At 34.8% G+C, this 20,345-nt stretch overlaps 1 protein-coding gene across 2 annotated transcripts; it reads left to right on the top strand.

The window, feature by feature from the left end:
- The first annotated feature begins 2,346 nt into the window (after positions 1–2,346).
- LOC145672589 (uncharacterized) lies at positions 2,347–12,643 on the top strand. 2 transcript variants are annotated; one of them, XM_081741751.1, is made up of 4 exons: positions 2,347–2,631; positions 6,022–6,243; positions 7,960–8,872; positions 10,902–12,643. In XM_081741751.1, exons 1-4 carry the CDS (start codon positions 2,569–2,571, stop codon positions 11,258–11,260), a joined length of 1,557 nt encoding a protein of 518 aa, XP_081597877.1. In that variant the 5' UTR covers positions 2,347–2,568; the 3' UTR covers positions 11,261–12,643. The 2 variants fall into 2 exon arrangements, with proteins under 2 accessions (XP_081597877.1, XP_081597880.1); XM_081741754.1 differs by lacking the exon at positions 2,347–2,631 and adding an exon at positions 2,676–3,442.
- Positions 12,644–20,345: the final 7,702 nt, after the last annotated feature.

The following is a 20,345-nucleotide window of genomic DNA, read 5'->3' as shown; positions in this document are numbered from 1 at the left end:
TAACGTAAATTAAGGACGTTTGAATATATTTAAAGAAGAATTCTGTAAAATCAAACCATTAAAATTTCAGTTAATTTCACAGGGAAAAAAAAAAGAAAAAGAAATAATTCCCCATATAAGTCAAATAAAGATGGCACATGTATTCACTGTTGTTAATGTTTGATCCTATACTCTCCTATATTATGTACTGAACATGTGTTTCCAGCACCAAAGAAGAGTAGGTTATCCCATGTAGTCACAACTGAGCTCATGTTCGTTTACTTTCATCGGTACTTACTGACTTCCTGGTCAACGAACTTAAAAAGTTCGTTTCTGAATTCTCTATGCCTATGTGTGTGTGTGTGTGTGTGTGTGTGTGTGTGTGTGTGTGTGTGTTAGTTATTTACGATTTTTTTTCAATTTTGAGCCCTCCATTCGATAGAACATCAAAAACTATCTGAGAAAGTGATAGAATTTTTCGCATCATTCTTACCGTTCCCGGGATATTGGGCAAAAAATGGCTGATTTCTGGAGATTTAAGGAGCCGTCCTTAGTAGCAGAGACAACATACAAACCGCTTGCAGTAAGCTTGCATTGGAAGTCGGCAAGCTTGTATCCGGCCTGATCGGAAAGCGTGAAAGCATGTCACAAGCTGGATTCCAGTAATCTTGCATTCAGTGTTCAATTCAAGCTTGACGCAAGCGTTTTACGCTGGCATCAAGTCAATAGCCAATGAACAGCCAGTGATGCTATAACGCTCTGCAAAGAATCTAAAGTATCGTTTGCAAATACAACAAAAGGCAGATTGTAGGAAAGCATGCGCTGGAAGAGCATGCGTAGAAAGCCAAAAGCCAAGCACGCGCCAACTGGCCAATTTCATTCAAACAGGTTATGATCTAGTTTTATCTATAAGCACTTATATGTTTATAGTATGAAGAAGAAGAAGAAAATATAATAATAATAATAATAATAATAATAATAATAATAATAATAATAATAATAATAATAATAATAATAATAATAATAATAATAATAATAAGGGCGAGAAAATATGCGTATGTGATGGTTGAGTGCGTATACAGGTGAAATTCACCTTTCGTTTCTGGCAAAAGTGTTCAATTGTTCAATTCGCACACTGATCAAAAGTATATGCCAACCATAGGCAAAGTTAACAGAACTAAGCTAGAAAAATAGAAGATAAAATTTTAAAAAGTTAAAAAAAAAAAAACTCTTGTGTCTATATAAAATGAAAAATTTCGAGGAAGTTGACCGTCCTCTACATTCTCTTCAATTGAAAATCATAATCATCATCATAGAAATTCTGCCATTATTGGCAGGTTACTTGCCATAATTGAGAACCTTCCATGCTCCACGGTCTTCCGTTAACCTCTTCATCTTCACGTACGATTTCTCTGTTTTGATGTTGTCCATTAATTGTACCCTTCTTCGCTCCTTCCCTCCCTTTCCTGCCATCATACCTTCTAGCATGTTCCTTATGATACTGTTCCTTCTTAGCCAATCTCTCAAATAGTTATTCTTCTCAATAATATTTAAACAATAGTCGGTAAAACGCAATTTTAAGGAGGGAAGCTAATCTCTTCTTCATCCAAAATTATGTGCTGATGAAAAAAAAAATGGAAAACACAGTGGCTAGCTGTGAAATCTAAAATGTGAAAGTATTTTGGTTTGAGCTCAGGCCATAAATTTGTAGAAGATAACATTGGGCTCGTTATATCTTTACACTGTTTAAATTTCATCAATTCTCCCATTGTCATTCGCGTTCAATTTTATTATTCCCTTCTTTTGGTCTACAGAGCATAAGCACAATAGTCGTTAAGCTAAATTATTTCTCTTTAAAGGAGACAATTAGAAACGTATACGAAAATTTACCTTTGTTTATGCTATAGGCTCATATAGACTACTATTTATATCTATTAGTCTAATTCCAACACAGAATAAGGAATACTGATTCGTATTCTGTGCTTCCAAGTCACTCGTCATATTGTTATTGATACTTGTGACTACTTACCAGTGCAAACGAAACAAATTTTAGACGAAATTTAACACTTTCAAATGTCATTTTCATAAACTAGGAAAAGATTACGTGAAAGTTTCGATTTTACCACCTTTCCTCTTTGTTCTTGCTGTCATATGTTTAAAAATACGGTATTTAGTATCTAGTTTCCAACGCTGATGGGGAATATCGACATTTCTCTCTCATACATGACGTGTTCCAACTTTAACTTATGACGTCAGTGCCGTGGAGTATCACGCCTTCCTCTTCCCCAAGGCTGCTTGGTTCAGTTGAGCATCAGGCATTGTGCACGTGAACACCACGCTTAGAATCACGTGCACAGCGAGTGCCTGACTCAGAATGATTGGCTGGAGCGAGCGAGCCCCCAGCTTCTATTGGAGTTCGGCTCCACCGCCCTTTTCAAGGCAAGGGCCAGTGTTCTGTTCTCCACCCTTGATGTCGACAATAACACAGCTAGACCAGAAAGAGTTTTGTCAGTGTTTCTGTGAAAGGTGAAAACAGCATTACAGATCAGTGAAATATACAGTGAGCACTATAGTGCTGAAGTGTAAGGAATGGAAGGTTTAGGAAGTACGGTGGTGTTGTCACCACCCTCAACACCCCCTCTTGCAAATAATGTAAGTAGTCAATCGTGCAATAACCTTATTTACATGTTCAGTTGTACAAACATTTTTGGTGTTTTTGTGAGTGAAATTCAAGTAGAAAAAGTGACTCGACTCATCAGCTGAATTGGTAACTACAATGTGCGAACGTTGCTGTGAATATTATGGTGAAATCGAAATTTCGTTCTAAGTGAAGAAAAAAAAAATGTGCGAAATGTTATATATAGGTTGGAATTTACAATAGTGAAATTTCGGGCAGAAAAAGTGTTTTGATTGTGTTTATACGGCAGTGTTCCAATTGCAGTTGCCAATTCCTGATTAAGAAAAAAAGATAATCATGTTTGTTATTAATATCTTAAAAGAGTGTTAATGTGATATACCGCGATGAGGATGCGTGTGCTGTGCACAATGAAATTTCATATTTGAAAGTATAGTGAAAGTGAAAAAGTGCGTGGAAAAGATTTCGAAATAGGATACCTTGTTTCATTGAATATTTGTACAGTAACTACAGCTTTACATGGTTGTTAAAAATTCGAGGAAGTTTCTCCCTAACTATTTCGAAAATTATCTTAAAGCAGTTATAATTTTTAATTATTTTTTCTTCACCAATTGTGAATTGGCGTGTTAAAATGAATCTAGAAAGCTTAGTGTATAAACTGAAAAGAATGTCGTAACAAAGATATTACTACCTGGACAAGGATATGGTTCATTAGAAAAAAAAGAAAGAAAGAAAATCGTTGATCGAGGCATTTAAGCAGAATCTCAAGTAAAGAAATATGGTCCATACGTATCGTGTGAAAATTGGATGGGTTTATGTAAATAGTATGTGAGTGTATCAGAAAACGTTTGTTTCCATTATGTGGGATGTACTGAGTATAATCCGAAAAGAATTGCGAGCATCAAATTATAGCACCGAAATGCAGAGAGAAAATCTAAATGACACGTTTGTTTGTTTCGTACCTTGGAAAGGCTGGTATGTAGAACATAACATACTTCCTTCCCTAGTTATCCTATTTTTATATCCCGAAAAGCGGATCTCCTCCCCCAATCTTTGAAGTGTGTTCACAAACATTCCGTTGTATTGAAATTTAGCGTTCCCTTCAGGATCGAGACCATATACGTCATGGATTTACAGTTTAAGTTGAAATTGAACCATTCGTAATGCGATTAAATTTCAATGTTTTCCCACCGGAAATCGAATCCAGGACCTCAAGCACCGATTGCGCGCACGCTAACCACGAAACCAGTGGGAAGGTCTTCAACATGTGTTCAAAGGAAAATTGTTAAGACATGAAGCATGGTTCAAATTAGAACTTCTACAATTTAAATCTTAGCAACATATAATTTAAATAAAGCAAGTCTAAGGGTCGAATTAGGTTGTGTGTGGGTTTTACATCCTCGCCGTGCTCATGTTTATTTTTTGTCGTCTTCGGTTAGCTCCGAAAGGTGAAGACATCACGACCTCTGCGTAGCGGAACTGGTGTTGGTGCTCCAGCAGCTGATAGGCTGTTCGAAGGGGAGTGCCCAAACATTGCGTCAGCCCAGACTCTCAGGAGAAGGGGTTGCACGAAGTTAGCATGAGCCGGTCATCGACTGTTCACGTGAACACAACGATGTTGCTCGTGTGGCAACAAAACAACGGAAAAAATTGAGGTCGAGAGAGAAAAGCGACGCGCTGTTTCGAGCAGACGATGCGGTGCGTTAGAAAAAAAAATCGCTTTGTTTTCTCTCCGAAGTAATGTTAAAGACGTCCTCGAACGAAAAAAAAATAATGTATTTATTAGTTCATTCATGACCTCATAAATAAAGCAATTAGCGTTATCAATTGTATACCAATGATGAAATCTTTTTACGAATCCTGTTATTTTGCTAGTTTGCAGTTCCTGTAGGCATTTAAATAGCTACCTGATAGCTTTCCAAGAATTTAACTGTCTGCTAAAGTAGGATAGGTACTGACCTCATAAGCGAGAGATTCTGTCTGTAGTAAGTCTAACAAATAAGTTCAAAATATTGATTAAAAATAAATCAATGCAAGTAATGCTTAACATATATGTTTAGTTAATTCTGATAAAATATTTAGGAATTGACTCTGTTGCTAAGGACAAACATAAAATAAATTTGTTGAAATTGAACGGAATTTGTTATATTTGCAACAATGTAGATGTATGATAAAGGAACCTGAATACAATACAATACCTCTGATGCGAAAGGTTCCTGCTTCGAGCCTCGCTCATGTGAGCTTGTGAGGGACACCTGGGGGGATGCCCTGCCTCCAATGTATGCTTGAGTGTCTCAGGATCTGGATATGTGGCAACGAAAAATGTCCCTCCTCCCCAAATTATACGAAAGTCTGCGCCTTCCGTGTAGTTAGATGTATATTGAGACAAAAGAAATAGAAATGTGAGGGCAAAAAAAAAAAAAAACTAATTCAAAATAAAAACCATAAAGACTAAACACATTTTCAATCAAGTTGCAATAAATCAACATAATCGTAGTTCATAAATTGCGCGATTATCGTTATTCTAGACGTCTCGTTTCCCTTCTCTGTATAGAAGCCGCGGTTGCTCAGTGGTAGAGCGTTCACATCTAGTGCATGGTGTCCTTGGATCGATCCCCGATTACGCCAAGTGAACTTTATGGTGGATAAACATTGTGTGAGTGGGTTTTCTCGAGGTTCTCCCCTGTCATCCATTCACTATTTTTCATCATCACCGTCTCCTTTAGCATAATCGTGGGACGTAAAACTGAAAGATTTCATTTTCCTTCTCTCTATAAACTCCTCCCAGTTTGCGAAGGTAGAGCGCTATAAGGAGAATTTCGCATGTGATGACGTTCCTCAGGTTTACTAGATCACTTCAGAAACTATTAAACGTGATCTGCATAATACTTTTTTTTTCTCCTTTTTTTGATTTGTCCCAGAACACTATCCGCTAGTACTATACAGATAGCATTGACTACGACAACGAGGTGAATTTGATTAAGCGAAGTGGAAGTATCTCGCTTCGTAGTCAAAGATGTGAACTCAAGTCTTGAGTCGCCGGATTTTTTTCAGTCAGCAGGTGAACGCTGGGACAGTAACCTTTAATATAAAGCATCGATTAACTTTTGAATTTTCTTTTCAATCTTTTTATGTATAATGCCTTTAGGGCTTTGTCTGAAACTTTTTTAAGTACGGTATTTCAGGCACGGTAATAAGCATAACTTACCAACACATAAATACAGTTTACTTACTGCTATGCTCATCATCATCATTCCTGAAAGAGTTAACTGAGAAATAAATAAGTTATTGTAGAATTTGTTTACACAAAAAGGAAAGCGATTTTGTTGTTCAGTTCTGTTTTTTTTTTTTTAAAGAATATAATACTTGCAGCTGAATATAATCGATTTTTTTCTTTTTATTTCCAGGCACACCACAATTCTCTGGATATAGATGCAGTAAACACATTATTATCATTTTCTAATGGAAGTCCGCCTTATTCTCATGGGAGCACCGGATATAAAAGGAAATCAGTAATGGCACATGAATATTATCAGATGGTTAATTTACCAACACCACAGCCTTCAGATTCAGAAAGCGAAGAATCCGAGCCAGTCAAAAAGAAATTTAAACAATGCGAATTGGCAAAAGTAAGTATCATAACATCCTGTCTCTTTCTCTCTTCCTCTCCTTCTTGAGGACGTCACCAGTGATGATCTCAAGTATTTTTCACAGCGTTTAATAAGACTCCGGGGCACACAACACGCAGAAAACAAGTAAAAAGGATACAAAGAATTTAAAAAAAAAAAAATTATCGAAAGCCTTCGTGAAGAAATTATGAACTCGGAATGGAATAGCAGTGAAGTTTTTTAGAAAGACCAGATCCCATAAATTAGCCTAAACACCTCTCGGTGTGGAGCAAAGGAATGATATTCCTTTCGAATAACTTTGGATGTTTATTTCTACTGGTTTCTGTAACAAAAATTCTGGTTGACTTTTTTTTTTTCTGCTAATTTCCACATGTTACAGGAATTAATCCTATGCTTCGTTGGATAGGAAGTGAGATGTTTATTTTTATGAATTCATTATAGTGAGTAGTAATGATAATCATACCAAATTAAACCGTTCATTACATACCTAAAAAACGAAAAAGATGACATCATTTAACGTAATCTCATTGTCAGAAATCATTTAACGCAATCTCATTGTCAGAACTGTAGCCTTCTACATGAAATCATCACTGGATGACACTAATAAATTACTGCAATAATGTGTTGTCCACTATGCAAATATGAATTTGAGTAATAACTTGTATAGTGATTGTGTTTTTCTTGCGTTTCATCACTGCTATGGTTTTGATTAGCTTTTACATTATATCTCTCTTCTGAAAATTGTCCTTATAAAAAAAAAAAAAAAAAAAAAAAAAAAAAAAAGTGCATGTAATAGTAATATTCAATAACACAAAATTGCCATTCAGTGATGGCAAGTTTCTGGACTGAGTAATTAGAAAGAACTAAAATGCTCAGCTCATAACAAAATGGACCCGAGAAGACACGGTGTTTCATTTTATGGTCCTGTGGTACTGACTGCGAATAGTGAGGCGCTAACTGCATATCTGTTCTAGTATGCACGACCTAGCTTATTTGTGTACATTGCACGACCTAGCTTATTTGTTACTCGCAGAGAAGAGAAAATACAGTAGTCACGCATTTTAGAGTGAACCCAGTTTATATATCATAAAGAAATTCAATTTATGATCGGCATTTTAAAGTAGTAGTAAGATAGATACCGAGTTCGATTAATGTTGAACATTTTCGTATGGTTGCTTTCAGCAGTGCCTCTAGATAATAAATTTACGTGAAGATCAGCACAGTGGATTTTTTTTTAAAAAAAACTTAAACCAAGACAAAATTATTTTCTTCTTTTATTTCGTGGAATATATTCAAATAAATGCAAACTTCATGCTTACTGCTCAGTAATAAGTAAACATGGACTAAAAACTACAGACAGATTAAAAATAAGTAAATAAAGTAAGAAATGAATAAAATGTAACTCATTTTCAAACATAACTGTGTTAGGATTAAGTTAATGTATCAGTGGCAGCTTTTGGGGGAAGTCACATCGGTAAAAATTTATATTACTATAAACATAGAAAAGAAAGCTTTATATACGTACAGAAAGCTGCATGTAAGAATTAGTTTTATTCTTTTAAATTGTAGCGATAAATTTTAAATATTTACCGATGTGATTACCCTCAAGAGCAACCATTTTATTTGGTATGTTCAATTTAATGTATGTTATTAAATGTGCATGTGAGTTTTTCGGTGTAAAACTAACAGATTTTTTTCTTTTTTGTTAATTTATAGCTTCTGCAGACAAACACCCCGCCAAGAACTCCGAGCCCAGAGGTGACGTCGATGCAAGTGTCGGTCATAATGAAGGCAAATAAGGATGGGACTTGCTCTCCACAGCCATACGCCGATGTCAACAGAGGATATGATTTGATTCAGCAACCTGTACCAGTGGCAGCTAAAACAGAACAGATTGCTGGAGACCAAAACAATGATAGTTCAGCCACGCATTGTGCACACGACGCCGCCGCAGCGGAAGAGGAAGAAGAATCAGAGAAAAAGGACTTAGATGGCGAGGGATTAAAATATCCAAATAATAAGATGAATACAAAGAAAGAGGAGATATTCGTTGCTAACAAGGATACCAACCGAGAAAAAGGGCAGATTGCAAGCACAACTTATATTCCAAACATAGTACCTGCCTCATTTTCTCAGGTTCAGAATCTCTCTTCTACAAATGCCAATACAAATACTAGTATTACTTTGCTTCCAGCTACAGCTGCAGGCGAAACAAATAAACCTGTAGCTATAGCGCCCAAAGTGGTTCCGCAAGTGATCCCTTTGGTTTCAGTACCATGCAAAGGGGATAATTCCCCTGCTCAAGCTGTGATAGTCACGCCTGTGCCAGGCACCACTGCAACTCTTATCCCAGTTCCACAGTACAACACAGGCACAGGTGGTGGCCAACCCCAGTCTGTAACCCACATTGTTCTTGCCTCGCCAGTCCCTGGCACCAACAACAAGACGGGTAACGACGGCGGGAAACTTCAGTCCTTTGTCTTGTCTCCCATCATTTTTTCATCGTCTGGAGTGAGTCAGGAGAAAGAACAGGATGCAAGGCGTCGTGTGTATGAATGCACGTATGAAGGATGTGGAAAGAATTATTTCAAGTCATCCCACCTGAAAGCTCACATGCGAACGCATACGGGTAAGTCGATCTTAAAAGTGTCTTACTAAGATAATTTTTTAGCATTAGTTTCCTTTTGACGTTTCGGAAGGTATATTCTCCGTCTTCGGGTTAAAGTATAGAGAAAAACAAATAGATTGTCGAAGCAGTAACTGAAATTAAACATTCTTCTAGCAAATGAGTGCTGTACACTTTCATCTAAACACGTTGTTTCTGGAGCTATCTCATTGAATTTATTTTTTATTTATTTATTTTTAACTTGGGTGACATCCACTTCCGAAACGACTAAGGAAATGAAATTTTAAGAATCGAAGTGATTACGCTAGTTGAATAGCTACCCTAAAATATTTTTGGATGCTTGTAATGGTAGTAGTATTTATTAGATAAGGGTGCTAGATTAGTTAATCATCCCGTGCTTAAAAAATCATTTCTCTGTTTAATTTTTTGAAGAACTAGAATTTAGAATGAAGAATTCAGTGATCCAGAAAGAAAGTTTATTTTCTGGTTTCTAGAGCATTCAACTGAATTATTTAGCAGACAGAGTAGTGCATTTTTGGAATATATTTTGTTATAATTTACAGAACTCATATTTTCGGAATTTATAAAAACTGTTACAATATTATAAGCACTGAAAGCTGATAGTTTAAAAAGGGGTGTTCTTTTTTTATTTTTAAAGAAAATTACGATCCGAAGGTTTTATGTTGTTCCCTACATAGATAACGAACATAGTAGTTCAAATGTCAAAGCATATAATGATTTTTTTTTAAACTTGTATTCTGTACATTTGCAATCTGAAAGAAAATTATGAAGTCGGGAAATCTGGCCATCCTGAATGATTACTCTTAGGTTTTCTTTTATCACAGAACGGTAATGTATAGATAATATTCCAAGATAAAGCAAGACCTATAATAGCTGAAGTATAATTTATTTAAAGAATGACTAAAAGAAATGATCAGATTTGTAGATCGTTTATTTCGTTTATCTTTCGTGTAAATGATCTCGCCTTTCTACCATTTGTGTCAGATTCACTGACTGTGAGTAAAAGCTTATGGACACTATAAAAACTTGGAACTCTTTTACCTTTCGGCACCCTAATAGGGTTAGGTACTTCTCTGAGAAAAGATAAGCCTGAGAAAGGTATAAGATTTGGCTCAACACAGTTTAGATCATTCGTAAACTTTCTCAATGGTTCCCTTCCTTGTAATTTTTTTCACAGAAAGTGAACGAAAAATGCAAAAGTCTCTTAAAATATATGGATTTAAAAGAAGAAATATTTAAGTAAATGTTTGTTTTTATCTTCAGTGTGGTAAGCGTGCATCTACACACTGGGGTCTGTAGGACTTCGACCACGTTTTAAATTTATAATGAGGATTAATTTTCTTGGACTGATGGACAAAACTTAGTATAAAATTCAGTTCCCAGTTTCAACTTCCGAAGATATTCATAATTTCTGTGCTGTAACTCTTGGGAGTGATGTGTCTGCTCACACATGCCATTTTGCAGTACAGTTGGGTGTACTTGTAATTGCGCACAAGTGATACGCCTATTTTACGGCACTCTACCCAAAAATCATATGACTCTTCTAGAAATAGCTGATTACTTTGATGACATTCATTTCCTTCGAAACGACTAAGGACTAAGGAAATGGAATTTTAAGAATCGAATTGATTACACTACTTGAATAGCTGCCCGTAAAATATTTTTAGATGCTAGTAATGAGCAATTCTTTTTGGATGCTGGTAATGAGCGTCTTCTTCATTAATACGAATTCCAGTCTTTCAGTTTTGCTAATTGCTTTCAAAATCTTATGTAAAATCATCCAAGTTCTCCAGTGTCTACTAGGACTCAATGTGTAGTTAAGGTTTATGTCGAAAAATAAATAAATAAATGCGTATTTGCAGGGTTAATACGTAAGAGTAACAGACAAAATAGATTTATTTGAGCATTTGAATAAATAAGAGCCCCGTATTTTAATGTGTTAGTTTAACGATTAAAGATTTTATTAGCAGTTTATTTAACCATCTTTTCCTTTTATTTTGTGTCTTTTTAGGTGAAAAGCCATTTGCTTGTACGTGGGATCAATGTGGTCGCCGTTTCTCGCGTTCAGATGAACTCTCACGACATAAGCGGACTCACACCGGAGAGAAGAAATTCGGCTGCTCCGTGTGCTCTCGCCGCTTCATGCGATCTGATCATCTTGCTAAGCATGTCAAGCGCCACTCCAAAGATAAAAGGTCTTCTTCTGCCTGGGATAGTAATAATGTCCCGAAACTTGCCCAGCGTTCTCCAGCTGGTATCACAGCAGCTGCCTCACTTCTTCAAGGTGTAAGTTACGTCCTACCCCAGGGCCCCATCCAAACTGTAATTCAACCCCAAACAATTGGTCAACCACTTTTGCAAGCTCTGTAGTCATCAGACTAGAGAGAGAGAGAGAAAAAATGTATATCAAAATAAGGAAATTGGTTTTATTGGAAATATTAATGTGATTTATGTTGCATCTTAGTAAACAAAAAAATTTGGTTTTATCAATCAGAAAAATGGCTTAGTGGTTTTTATCTTCTTGTAACGTTGTTTTTTCTTCTTTGTTTCGAGTGTTTAAAACTTGTTGCAGGATTTTCATTCATGAATTTTAAAACACATTTATAAATATCTATATATATCTATATATTCATATTATAAAATGGGGTTGATTATTTTAGTTTGTTCATTACATATAGTAATATTCGCTTTGTCCACAGTTTTTTTTCTTTCCAATGTGTCTGTTCCTTATCCTAATTTAAATTGCTTGACATGAACAATCTTGAAATGGAAATATGCATTATTGTTAGTACTGTTGATTCTTCACAGACATTCCAAAGTTTGTAAAACACAAAGAAAAGTGTGAAGAGTTATATACATATATTTTTATTTTTTTGTGTTTCCAGTTCCACAATATGACAATGGTGTTTCAAAGTAGTTACTAAATGAATTGTAAAATGCAGTTTGGTTATAGTTGCAGCCGAGGTATATTGTTCCTCTTCAAACAAGATTTATTTATGTATTTATTTATTTTTTAATGAAAATACACACATAAATTTCAAAAATAGAAATTTCTCAGAAACAGATCATTGGTGACTGATATTTGTTACTTAAGGACCAATATTTATTTATAACCGAATTGAAAGAATGTGGTCATTTGAAACATATTGTATTGTATTTCTTACTTTGAAAATGGATTCCCAAAATTTTGTGATGTCTAGTAATAAAAAAATGTTGTTTTAGGTAAACAGATACGTTGAATCGATTTTTCGTAATGGGTTCGAAACTATATTTCTTTTCATTCCAAATTCTCAGCCTTTTGTCTTCTAATAATTATTTTACGTTCTTCCGTTGTTAGGTTTGTTCACTAAAAGCACAAGTACACTCTTTATGAACAACATGAATGTAAAAATGGATGGGGTCATATTTTTTTTTGAAGAGTTGTTCTATTTTGTTTTGTTTGCACGAAGCAGTTTCTTTTTTTCTCGTTCATGAAATGAGGCGATATCTGTGGTACTTGACCTGAATTGACTGCAAAATAAAAGAAAAGATTTGGGGAGACAGTAAAAAAAGGAAGCGAGTTAATCTGTGATGATGTGTATATTTTTTTTATGTGTGTAAAGACTTTTTATTTATTTTAACAACACCTTGTACTTATATGTAAAGTACCCATGACTCATGTGTATATGTAAGTGAAAAATACAAAAAGGTAGAAAAAAGATTGATATGAAACGTGAATTAGAAATGTCTGTATATTTAAAAAAAAAAAGAAAATGGCTCCAAAGCTATGGAAATGACATGGGAGGAACAGAAATGGATTAGTGTTTTGTACTCTCGTGTCTATATGTGTAAATGATTTATTATGTACTTTTTATGTATATATATGTTTAAAAACTTTTTAATTAAAAAAATATCGACTAAACATTTTGTCTGTTTTTTTAATAAACCATTTTTATCGTATTACTTATCAGGTACGGAGAACGCATTAAATTAGTTGAAAGAACTTTTTTTTTTCTTATTTGAAGCATCCTGTGAAAAGTACTTCTTCAGACAATTTCGAAGTGAACTCAAATCTATGATTGAGAGCCAAAGGGGCGTAACTGCCGAATTTTGATATTTTGAGTTAACGCTATTGAGAACATGTATCATAGATTGAATTTTGTTCTGACAGGACTAAACTTGAATTGTAACTTAAATATCGTTTCCAGAGGATACCACATTGAGAAGATATCGTGAAAATCAAATTGGCGCTCAACCATCGAAATCAACTTCCTTTTCTTTACGAATCTTGAAGCCTACAGACTTCGAAACTGTCTGCGAAAATAATTTTCCTTAGTTGCTTCACATTTGTATATATATATATTTCTTTTTCGAGTAACTATGCATTAAAGTATCTGTTGTACTGGCTTATTGCATTGTGGTTTATTGCACTTTTCGGACCTAGCATATTTCTTCAGACTTTTCGGACCTGGAAAGTAGGTTAAGGTAAATTTTTGGTTTAAAAATGGGATATATACATGATGGATCATTATTTTTTTAAAAAAAAAAAAGGGGGGGGGGTTGATTAATTTAAGTTTTTAGTTTATCGTCCCAGTATTATGCACTTTGGGTTAAAGAAGACGGATGATGGTGGTTGATTGTGAAATTGAATTTTTTGTGCATTCCCATCGGGCATTGACCCGGGACCACGTGCTAGCCACTAGACCAACTGGAAGAACTAAGGAAGAGATTTAAATTTATATGTATTTGGTCTTTTTCTTAGGGAAATATCCTTACTTTTTTTTATCTATATCTATATATCTAACTTTTTTTTTTTTTAAAGTTTCTTCCGGTGTTTCATCAGTCAAATCTGACGAAAACAGAATAATGGTTTCTCTACCGAAATAGTAAGAGCAATAAGCCTTCGTAAGTTCTTAGAAGATAAATCACTATTCTGAGTTTAAAGATTATCCAAGTGCACCGAGCAACTTGAACATTTAAGAATAGTACGATTAATTTGTGAATTTTGAATATGAACCATTGTTACTCGAGTTTGTTTTTTTCGTATAATGCTATACAGATCATGATGGGAATACACGCATTCTGAGGAGAAAAAAAGTTTAGTTGCATTATGAAATAAAAACGGAAACGCACGAAAGCCTAAGATGTTATATTCAGATTCGTAAAAACTAGCTCAAGGAAATACTTCTTCAAATTGTAGTACGAAGGACATGCGTATATCTTGTACTAGTAAAGACATTTTCTCTCCAATAAGATCAATTTATTGCTCTGAAATGGCTGAAAAATTCAAATTTTTAATTACATTCATATACTATACTTCGCCTCTTTTGCTAGGCACGCAACAAAGCAGCAAAGATCTATCAAGTTGCTTATAACCATGAGCTGCGAAAGTTTACAGACAAATCTATTTAAATTTGATTATTAATCACCAGATTGTAACTAGTAAGTTTCCCCTGAAGTTAAATTAATTCTTATAAAGCCAGTATACTTCTGTACCATGATTTAAACTAACATTAGTTACTCTAATCTTCATTATGGTAGGAATGCAAGTTATAACATCTTGATCAAACGTTATTGTAGAGCAGTATACCCGCTTTAAAAAAGGAAACTATAAGAACTTTCGCTAAATACTTCATCAAATAGGAAGGAGACGTAGTAGGGAGTAAAGAACAAATTAAAAGCGTCCAATTGGGTGCCATGTTTGAATGTAGACACGGAATAATGTTGATAGAAATGTTGTATAGTAATTATAAGTTATTGAAGACAACTGAAAATCGTTTACTGAAGGCCTCAATGTTTACACTTTTATCACGAGAACTGATCCCTCGAGACACCGCGCAACTTCACCGAAGAAATATCGAAAACTCAAATGCAAAATTTGGCACCATTGTTAAAAGGGTATGTCGTTGGGACAGCTGTCTTATAGATAAACTCAAAACTTACTCACGTACTCCTCTAGGGTTACCAGATTTTTCAAAGAGAAAAAAAAAAGAACATTTATTTGGGGAGGGGGGGGGAGGAATTAAGATATGTGATATTCAGAATTTACATATAACAAACACATATATGATTTCACAATGGTAATATAGAATAATTTTAACTGGAAATTGGGACAGTTTCATTAAAATTAATTGTAACACAAAATCGTATATTACAATTTCCAATGGCTCGTTTGATTTGGTCTCCACATTAAGTTGTAGATTCTCGGGTCAAATAGCCTAGTTGCTGAAATTGATGCTAATTTCAAATCCAACCAATAATTTATATTACACAGATCTTTGTAATTTTAAATTAGATTTTAATGAAAATTTTGCATCTTTTTTACAGTCCCACATCCTTCTTTAAATGTTAAAAATAAATAAATGAAAGTGCAGGATATATAGAAATCCGTAATAGATTCCAGAAGAGCAAGATGGAGCATCTTTTGAGTTATTTATTCGATATCAGTTAGACCTTCTAGCATCCTATCGTAAAGATTTTCATACTTTACTTCGGAAGAGAAGAAGATAATAAAAACTTTCACCGTTCATATAGTTGCGATTCTTGAGATCTCATTTACACTTACTGTCTAATTTTCTATGTTGGTAAAATTCTTCAGCTCCTCTTTCATCTGTATTCATATCTTTTAGCGCCCAAAATTCCATCTACGTAACTAAGAATGCAATCCGTCAGAAAAGCACTTTCGGTCACACCTCCCGCGTAAGTATTCTCAAAATCTTTCGCCTCGACTCTTCCACATCCCTCAAACACAGATGAGAATAATGAGATTCAGCCGGATTTCTGATTGGGCAAACTGACTAGGGCCACAGAACTCAAAAGTCAATATTTGGAACATTTTTTTTTTCTAAATATTATTCTAAAGTTATTATTTGGTTTAATACATTTCATTATTACTCTAAAATAACAACCTCAAATTTTATATCAAAACGACTTCATAGTTCACCCTTAACACAGGTTAGAAAGTTGCATGACATCACTTACTGTACTGTTTGTTGACCTTCAATATACCTTTATATACTGAAAAAGTAAATGTACTGTAAAATAGTCTGTGGCTAAAGCAAAACTGTCAAAGATATGCCGATTAATATCCTATCTTTGAACCGCTTCTTGGTTGTAACTGTTCATAATACCCTATTCCATTATACTTAAGCTCTCATTGACCAATTTTTATCTTTGCCAATCTGTTTCTAGTACTATTTTCTGCACATACTTCTTATTGGTGTTAATTTTTTAATTATGCATATATTTTGTTATCTATTTTGCATATTTCAGTCCCTGTATTTTATTTTTTTCTATATTTTCCCCCACAATTATGCGTAATTTAATAATTTCTCTCATCATTTATAGTTCTTTTTCTCTCAGTACTTTTACCGATCAACTAGTACTATAATCTTCCTGCACAAAAACTCTCTATTTTAACCTATCTTTCCCCTCCTTATCTGATGATATTCTAAGCGAAAGCACTTTATTTATTTGTTTATGAAATGAAATGAAATCTTTGAGTTTTACGTCCCACTGTTATGCCGGTGAGGCTAAAGGAGACGGTGATTATGAGAAATGAATGAAATGGTGGAATCAAGAAATTGGGAAGAAACGGGAGAACCCCGAGAAAACCCACACACACGGTGTTTGTTCACCACAAAGTTCACTTGGCGAGAGCAGGGTTTGAACGCGGGACCCCATGCACCAGAGGTGAACGCTCTTCCACAGCCACCGCGGCCCCACCTTATTTGTTTATGTTGCTCGTGTGCTGTGAAATAATATTTGAACTATTTTGTGGTAAGTTATTTGATTTATATACATATAAATGTGTTCTTTGCTAGGATTTCGAGAAAAGAAACTATCGACTTCTTTAGCCGATTTAACATTTAAGTGTTTAATATATTTCATAATTCTTGGACAAATCTTTCAAAATAATGCAATAGTAAGTACTTACTATTTTCATGTTAAAAATAAAATAAAAGGGTTTTTACTTGGGAGGAAAAAAAATAGCAACCAATTAATGCACGTACTGGCATGTGATAGATACAGAGATGGATATTTTATCACTATCTCTAATATACAATTTCGTATATACGGAAGTTTATGAATGTCGTTCATTCTAGCTTTCAAACTTCCTTGCCTTAATTAAAAAATAATATCTGACCAAAAATTACCACTTTTAATAAATAATAGTGATTCTGTTTCAGCAATGTATCGTTGCCTTCATCAGACATTATTTTGATGTGTCTAATGATACATTGCCAAATAATATATCATGATTGCCAAATAATGTATTATGTATTATGTATTGGAGTTTACTTTTTATTGTCGATGTACTATTAAAGTGAGTTTTAAATTACACAGTAGTTGCCCCAACAATTAACTTTTACGCTCACCTCTGGTAGACCAGTGTTGCAACGCTCACCTCTGGTCCAAAGCTTCTCACGTTAAGTGAGTTTATGGTTTACAACATTTTTATTTCTTTAAAGATGATGGTTCTCCCGTCCCCCGCATTCACTTTAGTCACCTGTCCCCTTTAGCCCATAGGGCATAAACGTAAGACTTTAAACTAAAGATTCCCTTTACGACTAAAGAGTACTTTCTTTTGTCACAAATTCAGAATCATTCAATATTGTAGTAATGTAAGTAGAATCCACAACCCCCCGAAATCCCGACTTTTCTTTAAATTTAATGTAACTAGCAGGCTTAATATTGGATTAAGAAAGAAGTTGGTCAAGTGCTATATATAGAGCATTGGACTGTATGGTTCAGAAACTTGGACATTAAGGAAGTTAGAGAAGAAATATTTAGAGAGCTTCGAAATGTAGTGTTGGAAAAAGATGGAGAAGATAAAATGGACAGAGGGAGAGTAACAAATGAAGATGTTTTGAAACGGATAGGAGAGAAGAGGACACTTCTAGCCAGCATCCTTTGTAGGAAGGCCAACTGGATTGGACACATCTTGCGAAGAAATTGTTTTCTTCATACCTCCATAGAAGGAAAGATGGAAGAAAGCAAGGAATAGGAAGAAGAAGATCACAACTGATCGATGATTTAAAAACAAGAAGAGAATATTGGGAGTTAAAAGAGGAAACTGAAGATATAAAAACGTGTAAAAAACATTTCCAGGCCCAAATCTAAACTTAAACCTCATTGGTCCCAGAACATGTCAAAAGGCAGAATACTTTAATAATAATAATAATAATAATAATAATAATAATAATAATAATAATAATAATAATAATAATAATAATAATAATAATAATAATAATAATAATAATAATGTTAGGGATGATTTTACAACTTTTAATATAATTTACCCTCACATTGAATTCGGACCCCCGTCCCGAAATATATTCCTGCGTATGTGTGTGGATATCGATCTCATTACTGGCTAGGGCAATTTTACATACTTCATCAATCAGACACACCTTTCCTAATGGAATATCCAGGAGTCCCTAACTTTCTTTCAGGAATCCCTTGCACCTTCATTTTACGTTCTTATACCATAGTAGGTAGAAATCAACAAGTATTGTGGAGCAACCTGAGAAAGAATTGCCCAAATTAGATGGTTATCGAGAAAAGTTGGAGAGACCTTTATCTAGCAGTGGGTTGACAATGGTTGACTAATCTTAGTGATGAGCGCAGAGCCTTGGTCTTGTAATTTTTGCAAGAGTGTTGCATGCAAGACCAAAACCAAGACCAAAGGGGTGCAAGACCAAGACCAAGACCAAGACCAAGACCAAGACTCTTGCGCAAGTCTTGCACAAATACCGGTACTATTTGATTTTTCATAGAATGTAAAAAAACAATGGAAAAAATCATTACATCTTTTACTTGAATTTCTTGTATTGGCTTCAGTAAAAATGCGACTGGAGTAAATGTGTTTCCAGTAGTTTGTGCAATCCGTGTAGCATATAACTACAGTATGTTGTTTTCTGAATTGGTTGTTTGCGTTTTCTGTAGATATTGCTCGTTTTCAAGCCACAAGGTGAGTCTTGCGCCATATCAGCTTTTTTGGTAGACAAACACCGTGCGTGGATTTTTGCGAGGTTCTTCCGTTTCCTCCTACTTTTTCATTCCACCATTTCAGTCATTTCTCATCATCACCGTCTCCCATAGCCTTGGTGCATATTAGTGGTGTTATTTCATTTCATTTCATTTCACCTTCATTTCATTTCAAATCATATTAGTGGTGTTATTTCAAAACTAAAGAGAAATATAGTATTGAACATTGGTAATTTCGTACACCATAGGTGTCGACTGTATGAGTATGGCCTTGGCTCCTAGACTCAACCATCCGTTGGAAATTTTTAATGTGTTCTCATGAAATTAATATCGAAAAAAAATTTTCATGACATTAACAAAAACTTAGTGCATGTGACCACAAGTTTGATTTCATGGGCAGATGCTTATACGTTGATTTTTTTTTTTTTTAAATAACTTTTAGTCTCCTTAGGTATACGGCACATCGAGGATTGAACGATATAACATTATATACTAGAACAAGAAATCTATATTATAAAATTGAAAGTGACTATGTTTGTGATTTCTAATCTCATGAACCACCCGACTGAACTCGATCAAACTTGGTTTGAGGGCCCTGAGGTTTGGGGCCTGGGAGTGTTTTCATTTCACTTTGAAGGTAAAACTTAGGGTGGGGGAGGAGGGGGAGTTATAAAATAAGAAGGACTGGAAAGTTTTTTACTGTTTCAGTTTGATGATAGAACCTAGAGGAGGAGGGGAGGGATATATATATATATATATACATTGGCGGATCCAGGATATGATCAAGGGAGGGACTAAACCATATTTTGCCGTTTTATCCAGTGTAAAACAGGATTGAAGCCCATTTTACCCAGTGTATACCTGAGCGTCAAGGGGGGGCTATATATATTAATAACTCTTGAACCAGCGGATCGATCTGAATCAAATTTTCAACATAGATGAGACTCGGATCTGAGATGGTTTCTGTCATATCACTTTGACGGTGCAGCTTAGGGGAAGGGGAGGGAAGAGATATTTTAAAATGATCGAAAATAACCTATATTAAAATGAAATCTATAGTTTTAGGGGTCGCTGAGATATCCTTTTGCTTTCGATTCCGACAATACAATTGGATCAATTTCATTCTAATCTTTATTATTATTCCAATAAACAGTGACACTTCAGATGCTGTTTAAATTCAAATTCAGCCCCGAAGTTTGGCAGAGGGTATATATATATATATATATATATATATATATATATATATATATATAGGTAAGTGATCGAAAATAACGAGTATTAGTGTCGAAGTGTCGAATCCATAGTTTTCGAGATCGCTGAGTTGAATACTGACACTTCCGATACCGTTTACGACCAAATTCATCCCCGTAACTTGGGGGAGGGGGAGGTGCATAAAAATGATCATAAATCATCGAATATTAGTGTCGCATCCATAGCTTTCGGCGTCACTAAAGTGAACAGTGATACTTCCGATCCCGTTTAAATG

This window comes from Thermobia domestica, chromosome 2 (genome assembly GCF_964235325.1).
Source record: "Thermobia domestica chromosome 2, izTheDome1.hap1.1, whole genome shotgun sequence".
NCBI lineage: Eukaryota > Metazoa > Arthropoda > Insecta > Zygentoma > Lepismatidae > Thermobia > Thermobia domestica.
This window is presented reverse-complemented; position numbering and strand designations above follow the sequence as displayed.

What these genes read in the sequence shown, in the direction of transcription:
- LOC145672589 (XM_081741751.1), top strand. Translation starts at nt 2,569, where the DNA reads ATGGAAGGTTTAGGAAGTACGGTGGTGTTGTCACCACCCTCAACACCC. An exon ending in CACCCCCTCTTGCAAATAAT is followed by an intron (nt 2,632 to 6,021) that starts GTAAGTAGTCAA and finishes TTTTATTTCCAG; the next exon opens with GCACACCACAATTCTCTGGA. An exon ending in AACAATGCGAATTGGCAAAA is followed by an intron (nt 6,244 to 7,959) that starts GTAAGTATCATA and finishes GTTAATTTATAG; the next exon opens with CTTCTGCAGACAAACACCCC.